The sequence below is a fragment of the Lemur catta genome, chromosome 11 (assembly GCF_020740605.2).
Source record: "Lemur catta isolate mLemCat1 chromosome 11, mLemCat1.pri, whole genome shotgun sequence".
Taxonomy (NCBI): domain Eukaryota; kingdom Metazoa; phylum Chordata; class Mammalia; order Primates; family Lemuridae; genus Lemur; species Lemur catta.
In genome coordinates this window covers 81,762,884-81,775,034 of record NC_059138.1, presented here as the reverse complement: position 1 = coordinate 81,775,034, position 12,151 = coordinate 81,762,884, and the positions used below count along the sequence as shown (strand labels likewise).

Sequence of the window (12,151 nt, the reverse complement as noted above, 5' to 3'; positions counted from 1 at the left end):
ACAGACAGGGATGGAGAGGGACAGGAGAGAGCTGGTCGGGGAGGATTCTGGGGCTGCCTGCCCTCCGGGGGGCCTGGACACGGGATGGCCAGCGCCCCTCCCCCGGAACTCCTGTTGTTCTGGCTAAATAACAGGAAGGGCAGGAGAATCGGGATATTTGACCAGGCAATAATTCTTAATTTGTCTAACTGGGAAGAAAGTTGGCATACTGAGCGAGACGCATTTCAGAGGGAAACATATGACAACAATAACATTTTTCTGCAGGAGCTTATTATCCAATCCACATAGAGGCTGAGTCGATGAGCTAGTTCTGTGCAGAAACACAAAGGCATCCTATTGAGATGCCTGTGAAAGTCAGGGGCTAGTACAGTCTGGAACTGCTGGCTATGAGTAAATATGACAGCAGCGCTTTGGCTGGCTTTCACTGGGCCACTGTCATCTCCGCGTACATTGTGTGCAGTCAGGATATTTCCCTGCAGAAATGTTCTTTCTGCTGCTTTCCTCCTTTTCATGTTTGAGGAGCTGGCATTTGTTTTGTTTGCCTAGGACTTTATTACCTTGAAATTCAAAATGCTTATTCCATATGTGCTGGGTAGTCTTAAAAAAGTTTAGACTGTGCTGATCCTAAACTTCGTTTGGCATCAGAATTACTTGGGACTGTAGTGACAAGGCAGCATCCCAGACCCCTGATTCAGTGGCTGGAGGGGGAGACCCAGTAATCTGCATTTTTATACTCATCCATGGTGATTTTAAAGCCGATGATCTGAAGACTACAGGAAAAATGGAAGATTGAAGACTCATTTCCGAATCCCAGCCTCTCGGGAGGCTAAGACAAGAGAATCGCTTGTGGCCAGGAGTTCGAGACCAACCTGGGCAATATAGTGAGACCCTGTCTCTACAAAAAATGAAAAAAAAAAATAGCTATGCGTGGTGTCGCCCACCTGTACTCCCAGCTGCTTGGGAAGCTGAGGCAGGAGGATCACTTCAGCTCAAAGGTTTGAAGTGAACTGTGATCACAGTGAGCTATGATGATGTCGCTGAACTCCAGCCTTGGAGACAGAGCTAGACCCTGTCTTTTAACCAAAAAAAAAAAAAAAAAAAGACAAATTTCCCAGAGAGGGCATGTGGCAGTTTCTGTTGATGAATATATCCTTATATTCTTCATTGTTGGAGAATCCCTCTCCCCATTTGGGGTGGGGGAACGTGGTGTTGGCTCATTTTTTTCCTTCCCCTCATATGTTTATATGCTATTTAATGATGTTCCTTGTCCAGCCTAAAAAAGGTGAGCCTGCTTTAGTTGAATACGGCTTGGATTGGCCCTATTGAAAGCTGGTTCCAAGTGTTACCAACACCACTTGTTGATGAGACAAAGGTGACAAGTTTGTTGCTCACTGTCATAAAGAAGAGCATACTGTGCAAAGCTTTGGCAGTCAGGCAGAGGCGTATCAGTCGGGGTCTCATTGGAGCTGCAGTAACAATAGGAGATACATAGGTAGAGATTTATTACCAGGAGTTGCCTTATGTGATTGTGGGGTCTGGCTAGGCAAACCCGAAGTTCACAGGGCAGGCTGAAACTCCAGGGCACTGACTGAATCTGCTATCCACAGGTATGACTTGTTCCTCCTTAAGGAACCTCCTGCTCTGTCTTTCAGGCCTTTCAAGTTGTTGAATCAGGCCCACTCAGTTTATCTGGGATAATCTCCCTTACTTAAAGTCAACTGATTGTGGACTTTTCCCACATCTGCAAAAATCTTCACAGCAACACCTAGATGAGTATTTGAATAACTGGGGACTGTAGCCTAGTCAGGTTGATACATCAGAAAGACCATCAAAAAAAAAAAAAAAAAAAGAAAGAAAGAAAAGAAAAGAAAAAAAGACCATCACAGAAAGTAAAGTCAGAAAGTATTAAGAATTAGAAGTTTGATTTAGGCCGGTTGGTCTTTCAGAGCATGTGTGGGTCATGATACAACAGGCCGGGAATGGTGGAAGAGCAGAAAGGTAAGGGACTCAAAGAATCCTAAGGTGAAAGCAACTGATGTTTTCCATTTAAGAGTTTCTGGGCCTAGGCCGGGCGCGGTGGCCCACGCCTGTAATCCTAGCCCTCTGGGAGGCCGAGGCGGGTGGATTGCTCCAGGTCAGGAGTTCAAGACCAGCCTCAGCAAGAGCGAGACCCTGTCTCTACTAAAAAAAAAAAATAGAAAGAAATTATCTGGCCAACTAAAATATATATATAAAAATTAGCCGGGCATGGTGGCGCAGCCATGCCATTTGTCTAGGCATGAGACTTCTGGCGGAATAAAGTTATGCTGACGAAGCCAGAGAAAGAATACAAAGTGCTGTTGCTGTAGACAGTGTAAGGTTTGGGTTCTCGTGTCCAGCTGAAGGTGAGGGAGGGGTAGCTGGTTTCTGTTCTCAGTGCACAGGCTCTGGATGCCTTTTTCTTGAAGCAGGACACACCACTTGTTCCCCAAGCATAAGCCTTGCGATTCTGCTCGTTCCTGTGGACAGACCTGCCTACCAGGGTGCCCACTGGCTCCTCCAAAGAGAGGATGCATCACAGCAAACCCCAGCTAGACGTTCACCCTGCTCACTCTGGCCCTCCTTCTTTTTAAATGGCTAACGGTCAGTCTACCTTTCAGGTGTCCTGTCTTCCTTTTCTTCGTGCATTTCGGGCTGTAAGCGACCACACAGTACTTTTCTCTGGTCCTTTCATGCCTCAGAGCTTTGAGATGTGCTGTTTCTCTCTCTCTTGGGAAATATTGTTCTTGCCGAGCAGGCCTTCCAGAATGTTGCTTCCACTGAAAGCCTTTGCTGCAGACCCTGTTCTCCTTCCCCTGTCCCCGTCACTCATATATGCTGATGCAGTGCTAGCCAGTCCTGCAACTCTTCCATGGTACAGAATTATTACGTGTCAGTCTCTCTCACTTTATTGAATTCCCAAAGGACAGGAGTTTGTCCTATTTTACTTTGTATCTGACATGGTGCCTTATCTATGGCCTGGCATGTAGGAGGTTTAGCTGTTTATTCAACAGATAGTTTTGACTGGCAGCCATGTGCCAGGCTGGAGATGTTCCACTGTTCTAGACAGGAGTGGTATAGTAGCGGCAAACCATCTGCTCTCATGGAGGTGACATCCTGGGGGTGGAAGGCAACAGCTAGTGAATAAGATAAATAAGTGAAATCACACACACACACACACACACACACACACACACACACACACACATACACACACAGTGCTTATTGGTTGCTTGGAAGACTGTATCAAGGAATGCTTCTCTGACACAGAGAACTGAGTAGGATAAAAAAGTGAGAGACTCCCAGCCTGCTAAAGGCAAAATTTGTACTTGGCGATACTGGTCTGCTTATAGAAGAGGGGTACATTTGCTAATATTTATTCTGCTAGGTATGTGCTTGTGTCCTTAGAGTAACACAGATTGCACTATTACTTATATTTACCAGGTTATGTGTAGGGGCTAGCTAAAAACAAATAAGGGTACAGAAATGTGCTTTTTGGATGTTATTTTTGTGCTTAATGGTAAACAGTTGATTTTTATTTTATTTTATTTTATTTTTAGCATTTGCAATGTGCTGGGCACTACTCTAAGCACTTTAAGTGGATTATCTCATTTAGTCTCAGAATGACCTTAGGAAATAGGCGCTCCCCATTTTTCATACTCGAAGGCTGGGACAGAGGACAGCCATGCCACTTGCACCATGTTCCTCAGGCAGGAGGTGAATTTATGTTCAATCCAGGCGATCCCATTGCTTTCAATCAATGCTCTACTCTGCCTGGGTGGAATTTATGGAACCAGAGCAATGGCAAGCTTTTTCTTTTGCTAAGGAAGTTTACATTCCAAGTCATGCCTTTCTTGTTTTTCTTTCTTAAGAGATGGGCTCTTACTTTGTCACCCAGGCTGGAGTGCAGTGATGTGAACATAGCTCACTGCAGTCTTGAACCCCTGGGCTCAAGTAATCCTCCTGCCTCAGCTTCCTGAGTAGCTGGGACCACAGGCCCATACCACCATGCCCAGCTATTGTTTTTTTTAAATTTTTTGTAGAGATGGAGGATTTCACTATGTTGCCCAGGGTGGTCTTGGACTGCTGGGCTCAAGAGATCCTCCTGCCTTGGACTCCCAAAGCATTGGGATTATAGACATGAGCCACTGTGCCCGGCCCCAAGTTAGGCTTTTATGACAGAGCCAAAGGTGTCATCAGCACAGAACCAAGGATGATACAGTTGATTTTCTTGATAGAATATAGTCTCAGAAGCAGGTCTACCGTGCCGCGCTCTCTGAGTTTGATCTACATTTCTGTCAGGACCTTAAAGCTTTTAATGCATACCATAGTAGTTCCTGAAGATATCTCCTTTTCTTCCAAAATACAAAAAACTGATTTAAAAACATGGAGGAAGGAAGAAAGATAAGGTAAATGAACTGTTGACTGAGAAGTCAGAGGCAGAAGGGATGGTGTTGCTGTCTGGAACAGCAGGTATCATTCCCATGCTGGAGCCACTTCTAGGCTAGACACAGTGCATATGTCACCTCTTGTTCTTTCTACACCTCTCTGAGCAATTCATTGTTCCCCCCACTTTAGCGAAGAGAAAACATAGGTCAGAGTGGCTGAGTAGCTTGCACTGAGTCCACACAGCTGGTACAAAGCACAGCAGGAATTTGAACTCAGCTCTGTAAGAGATTTTAATAATACTTTAGGGCCAGGCACGGTGGCTCATGCCTGTAATCCTAGCACTGGATCACATAAGTCCAGGAATTTGAGACAAGCCTGGGCAACACAGTGAGACCCTTTCTCTATTTGAACAAAAACAATAATAAAAAAAATAAAATAATTCTTTGGTTTCAAACATTCAAGCTATTACACAATTCTCAAGATCTTTGCTTCAGATTAATCTTGTTTGGGTTCCAGAAAGTAAGGAGTGAACCTTGCAGGAGTCCATGTGGGAGCTTGGAAGCCAACTGCTTGCTTTCCCCCAGCCCTCCTCCCACCCAGCACCCACAGATAGCCCTGGGTGTGGCGAGGAAGCCTTGGGAATCTGCAGAGCACTCCTTAACCCCAGTCTTACTTCTGTGTTCTCGTGTATTTGACAGACTGCTGAACCAACCCCTCTAAGGATAAATGCAGGATCTGGGTCTTATCTTTTTCAGACAAGTACAGCACGCACAGCCTCTGGTGTCAGAGTGCCTGAGTTCCACTCTTTTCTTCTATACTCCTCCACAACGTTGGGCAAATAACTTATCCTCTCAGCAGCTTTGCTTTCTAATCTTTAACATGGGCTTAGAGTTATGATGGTTAAATAAGCATGAAAAACAAAAACATCAGTCCAGCACCTTTCAATAAATGTTAGTTTATTGCTATTATTGGGAATGCCTCTTCATAATTCCAGATTTCTAGGAGGAGAGATTATTTCTAAACCCTTCTGGCCTTTATGTACCCTCAGGGCCTCTCTCCCTATGTGACTGGAAAATTTGGGCAGAACAAACTGGGCCGTCTTCCCTCTTGGAAAGGAACGTGCCTTAAGTCTTGCCTGAACCGGGCGCGCCTGGGGAGAGGGTTGTTAGCATGTCTGCCGCTTGCACTCTGAGCCGTGCTCTCCGTAGTCACTCATCTAGAGGATATCTTTGTTCTCCAGCTTCTCTTATTTTCTCGATTTGTTTAACCTGAGTGAAGAAGACGTGTGCTGTGTATTCAGCTTCGTTAGTACTCTATAATTAGTATTTGTGGTCTTCTTCAGTTCCTGTAGAGTCATAGGATTTTAGAGTTCAAACGAGGTTTTAAAAATGACTTGGAAAAAAAAAATAAAAATGACTTGAATTCATTTCTCCTTCTCACACCGACCTACCTTCCAAATGCCAGTCCCCACATGCTTGCACATCCCCGGTGACGAGGAGCTGGCTCTCTCCAGAGGTGGCCCGGGGTGTCCGGGCCTGCTCTATGCTGGGCTGAACTGGCCACGTAGGGTTTGGATCCGGCCGTGTTGGGTTTGCAGGCCTGCCTGCACTTGGTGTGAGATGTTCAGATGTAGTCTTCATTGGGCGGGAGTACTGGCCTGAAGCCTGCACCCTTTCAGGTAACTTTTTTGGAAAATTTATTGTCCAATAAGTAGCCAGAGTTGGCTGAGGGATCAAGCGATCTCTTGAGAAATTTCCCAGCACCTCAGTGTGCCTGCTGCATCCCGAGAAAATTCTAGCTTGTGGCTTGTCTTAAACTATGCGGGAGAGTGATCCTCGAGGTAGGGGACGCAGCCATGGTGAGTCCTAGAAGGTCACCTCCTGGAAACTGAGCATGGTGTGTACTGCAGTGGAAGAAAATTAAACTGCCAGTGAAATTCTACCTTCAAAGCCAAAGATGCTAAGTGACAGCTTCAAAAAACTCACCTTAAATATACTTGCCAAGTGGAGACAGAGATTTGGGATCTTCTCATTTATGCTGTTTGTTCTTCACTGCAAGGCGTCACATAGAAGGAACCAGCCAATGTTAAGAAACCAAGCTCCTTAATAACCTTAAAGAAATAACGGCTTTGTTGAGATATACTCCACAAAAACAGACCTTTTAAAGGTGTTCAATTTGGGGCATTTAGTACATTTATAGTGTTGTGTGGCCATCACCTATCTAGTTCCAAAACATTTGCATTACCCCGAAAGAAAAGCTGAACTCATTAGGCAGCTGTTCCCATTTCTTCCCTCCCCCCCGGCCTTAGCAGCCGCTTACCTGATGCCGATTTCTACTGATTTGCCTATTTTGGGCATTTCACATAAATGGAATTATGTAATATGTGGCCTTTGCGTCTGGCATCTTTCACTTAGTGTAATGATTTCAAGGCTCATCTGTGTTGTAGCATGTGTCAGTGCTTCCTTCCTGTTTGTGACCTGATAATTTTCCATGGGATGGATTTACCGCATTTTGTTTATCCATTCTTCAGTATATGGACATGTGGGTTGTTTCTACTTCTTGGTTATTATTATGGATAGTGTTTCTGTGAACATCAGTGCACAACTTTTTGTGTGGACACAGATTTCCAAGTCTCTTGAGTATGTATGTAGGAGTGGAATTGCTGGGTCACATGCCCTTGGCAACCTTTTAAAATTACTTTTTTTGTTCGTTATTCTTGGGCCCCATATCCCTTCTCTTTGGGTTTATATTCACTTCCTCTGTGCTGAATGTTGTCAGTGACTCGATGGAAAGTTAACATTGTTTGTAGAAATAATTAAAAAATTACTCGAGTGGTTAGCCGGGAGTGGTGGTGCAGACGTGTAGTCCCAGCTACTGGGGAGGCTGAGGCAGAAGGATCGCTTGAGCCCAGGAGTTTGAGGTTGCTGTGAGCTCGGCCAATGCCACGGCACTCTAGTCCAGCCAACAGAGCGAGATCCTGTCGAAAAAAAAAAAAGGAAAAAAATTACTCAAGTGGAAATAAACTGAATTGTAAGAATGCTTATGATATAGAGTATCTACTAGATTATATTTACCTTTGTTCTCTTCTTTACCCAGCTTCTACTTGAAGATTTACAAAGACTTTTTTTTTCTTTTCCAGAATCGCAATGAAATAAAAAATGGCACTATCCTTCGATTAACCACATCTCCAGTAAGTCGATCTTAGTTTATAGCTTCCCAATGAACTCCTTGCCCTCCAGTTCTGCTATGTGTGATAATGGGATACTCATTTTTGAGGGTGACTTCAGTGCAAAACAGAAGGTCTCGGGAATGCCCTCACATGCAGACTCTGGATTAGCAGGGATGCCACCTCCTTATATTAATATTTCCCATTACGAAGGAGAAAGACTTTATTCTAGGTTAAGGGCAAGTTAGTTGCCTGTGAAACCTTTAAGGTTTGAGTTGGGTGGTCACCTCAACAATTCGCGTCTTACAGCTGTGCTGCTGGGTTTTGCCCACCTGCCCAGACGTCCACCTAATGCCATTTGAGCAAATTCAGAAACAAACACACAAAACCAAAGACGGCTTGTTACGTCCCTTTAAAGTAAGAGAGAGAGCGTGTGTGTGTGCATGTGTGAAAGAGAGAGAGAAAGAAAGGAGAGTTTAAGCATTTTTTAGTTTCAGTCAGTTATTATGACAATTCATAAAAATACCATTTAGAAATGTTGGCCATTTACACTGTTTCATTGACAGCTGATTCTTGATAAAGGACTTTAAAATCTTCTGAATAAAAGCTGCTAAACAAGATGCTGCAGTATTTTCAGGCTACTGTGGCTGACGATGTCGCTTTTCTTGCTCTTTCCTGCTTGCTTGTAGATACTTTGGTAACATTAGCATATCTAAACTATATTATTTCACAGTGCATTTTATTGCTTTCCTAAAAAATAATCTGCACAAAATACACCAAGTGTTACTATTTTCACTCTGCATAAGTGATGAAAACTGTGTCTAACTATCATTTTCAGTTTTCACTGAAGCCATGTGGTAGGCTAAAAATAAATAAAAAAATTGGGAAAAGCATCTGGCTAAAATTAAACTGTGGGTACTGTAACTACCACCAATTCTTATTGTTGAAAATTAAATTAGAGAGTCTTAAAAGCTCCTAAACATTTTACCCAATACCGTCTTGAACCTAAGCGACGTGATGAGCTTAGAACACACAGCTGGAGTTGGCTGAACTATCTTCCATGCTTCCTCTGCCACTTAATGGAAATTATAATTTTTACTCATTTGTCAGTGGCTACAGGATGAGCTGAGATGTTTTTGTCTGCCTTTGCATTGGTATTCCTGCTTGATTCAGCATGAATTAATGTTAATTTGACCTTTAGAGACCATTGTTTCATTTGGTTCCTATTTATCCTTAAAAGTCCTCATCTGTGTGCTGGGCAGAAAGAGTACACCTTGTCTCTTATTTCATCTTAGAGTCAGAAAGGCCCAGCGAAGGATTCAGTTCTCTTTTTTATTGCTGTGGGTTCATGAACAAAGTTTCCAATCTAAGTCACTCTTTGAAAGAAGGTTAGTGTTAGGCCAGGTGAAGTTTCTCAGCATCTGCAAGTGAGCATGCTAATACCCTGGCATGACTTGTCATCAGGGACGGTGGAATTTGTGTTCTTCAGATCACAATGCTCAGGTTCCCAGCTCAGTGAACGGAAAGATTGAAAGCCAGTGTACAGGGCACTATGAAAAAATGAGAGCCCACCTGCAAGAGACAGGTTTACATTTTTCAAAGAGAAGCGGTTCCCGACCTGGCTCAGTTGTGGAACTTTACAAATGCTGGTGTCTGGGCCCTTTATCGAGGGGCTGGATTTCATATCTGGGGATGGGGCCCCAAAATCTGCATTTTAAGCAATCACCTTGTGGTTTGGCTGTAGCCACAGGGTCTAGAATTGGGAAATTATAAGCAAGATATTTGGGATCTCTAAATGTCATTTATTGCTAGTATGATAGATTATTTTTTGTTATTTTGCATTTAACCAAAAACTAGGGGTCACACATGCTCTCTCTCTTCACTTTTTATATACATGATAAAAATATGTTAAAAAAAAACTATCTCCATCAAGTTTGTTAGGAAGTATTAGGGTACCATAAAGAGCACAGCAAATGGTGTTATACTAGTTTTTAAAGTCCCTCCATCTACCTTAGCTGAATTTTCCCTGCAGCCACATAAGGACATGTCCACACCCGCGTGGGCACACATGCACATACACACACACACACACACGCATGTAGTTCCCTTGTTAGGCAATTGTGGCTGTGGTGAGTTTGACCTCCACTTTGCCAAAGGTGGTCTTTCTGTCTATTGATGAATTTGTTTTCTGTCTGCCTTTATCACATAACAGTCCTTTCTGGATTGTTCCTAGCGAAATAGGTATTAATACTAAAAGATCTGAATAAACAACCTGGCCTGTTTTTCTTGTAAAAGCCCTTTACTTGGCTGGCAGTCCTCCACTGCGTAGTAAATCCTTAGGCAGTCTCTCTAGTGGCATCTTAAACATGCATATCTTTGTGGTATGATATCTGTATCCATCTCCCCAGTATTGTAAAAATACAGCCAGGAGCACACCCAGAGAATGTGTGCAAAGGTGTGTGAGCTTCAGAGCAGCTCAGGGTTGGGGGAGCTTCAGATAGTGCAGCCCAGAGGTGTCTCTTTCTACCTGCCAGGGTAACAACAGCTGTGGAAGTCGAGTCTGAGGTCAGCTTTGCACGAAGCACATTTTTAAATCAGTTCTGACTATTGTTCCCATCAGAAGCTGCTTGGGTTGCCAGACCATTGCTATTACTTTCCTAAAATTTTTGTTTCAAAAAGTGCTTATGATCAATATATTTATAGTTTAGAGTGGGGAGAGCCTTCTAAGTAGGACATACACACAAAAATCCCTGGAAGCCATAAAGCAAAAGATCAATAAATTTGACTGCCAAAAAATAAAAACGACCCTACAAAACCTTTATGTTTGAAAAAAATTCCAGAAACAAAGTCAAAAGCAGCACATTAGAAGAAAAAATTGGCAAGTACATGATACAGGGCCAATTCCTTAATTTGTAGGACCTGTTATGAATGGATAAAATAACTGCCCCAAAAGGCAGGTTGCCATAAGCTATGAACAAGGAATATAAGGGGGAAAAAAACTCAAAATGATACATATACATGAGAAAAGAACCTCAATATCTCTCTTAAGGGATGGAAATCTATACCCTAAAAAATCAAGGTGAGGAGTCAGGAGTATAAATTGGTACAGATTCTTTGGAGGGCACTTTAGCTGTATCCACCCAAGCTTACACACACACACACACACACACACACACACACACACACACACACACACACGCTCGCGCGCACGCGCGCACACACACACACACACACACACACACACATATCCAAATCCAAATCCAAGCATGGCTGTATGTATCATTGTTTTGTTTTTAATGATCAAAAGTGGGAACCTGTAACATGTCTATCAGTGGGACTTGGTAAATACAGGTAATTTCCATGACATAGAATATTGTGCAGCTGTTAATAAGAATGTGATATATGCTGTCACAGAGGATCTTTGAAGTATGTTATTATGTGCAAAAGCAGGTTGCAGAACATTGTATATAGAATGATGCCAGTTATGAACATGGAAAGGAGTCTGTAGGGTGATAAGAGGATCAAAATGTTTCTCAGGGGATACCACATGAAAATGTTAATGTGGGGATACCTTTATTTTTTTATCTTATAGCTTCTGCTGGTCCTCACATATGTCTTTCTCAGGAGCTGACATTATTTTTAATTAAATAAATACACAAATAAATATTATAAAGTCATTATATTATGTAAGAGATAAATCATAACGTCCCATGCTAAAAACATTTCGGTATTCCAAACTATGAGATTTTTAGAGAGCTCTTTTATATATGAACTGAATTCTTCTTGCCCATTATTCCTTATTTTGCCCATGTGCACATAGAAACCAAAACTGCTCATCGCATACCTACTGTTGCTTTGTCAGCTCTAAGCATAATCCTCCCTTTCTGCTCTCTTCTGTTTGGGGAACCAGTATGAGAATTATCTAGGTCAGAGGGCCTGTCATAATGATTTTGGGGATAGTTCCCTCTGGTGATTAAAAAAATGGTATTATCTCAGTTACTATGTGGATTCAGGTTATCAGAGATTTTAGCAATAAGACCATTAACATTTTCTTAATTTTTAATTTTTTCAATTCAATTTTTCTCTCCTGGGTTGAAAAACTAAAAAGATAATAATAATAAAAAAGATGTTAATTTTTTAAGATGGGAGCTATTGGAGACTTTTGCGGGTGGAAATGACTCCCAACAGAGAGAGAACCCAATGATACTGAAGGGGGATAATCTTGAAGCAGAGTACCTGAGAGGGCCGGAGGATGGGGGTGACTTCTGGTAGGGAACAGGGCACCTGGTGGAGAGTGCCAGGGGGAAGCAGAGCTTGCAAGATAAGGTCCTGGTGGCCAGTGCTTGTGGAAGTAGGAAGAAGAAGGTGGGCTGGAACTCCTGGCTGATTGCTTTGATTTCCTCAATAAAATGTGAGGCAGGACCATCAGTGCAGGAGAGGAAGCCGCAGGGGCTGGGGGAGGTTTAAGGAGAGAAGAAAAGTTGTGAAGGAGTCATTTTGGAGGGGCGTAGCAAACATTCCAGGAAAATGTAATTGGATTGCTGGGCCATATTGAACACACATTTGAAGGTAGCTGTG

General features: G+C 42.8%; 1 protein-coding gene across 5 annotated transcripts in view; it reads left to right on the top strand.

Moving 5' to 3' along the window:
• ELMO1 (engulfment and cell motility 1) overlaps nucleotides 1-12,151 on the top strand; it is a 503,740-nt gene that overhangs the window by 148,763 nt on the left and 342,826 nt on the right. For all 5 annotated transcript variants that reach the window (XM_045564710.1, XM_045564711.1, XM_045564715.1 and 2 more), the window contains exon 5: nucleotides 7,547-7,597. In XM_045564710.1, the coding sequence (XP_045420666.1) occupies nucleotides 7,547-7,597 (51 nt within the window). The remainder of the gene's footprint in view (nucleotides 1-7,546; nucleotides 7,598-12,151) is intronic.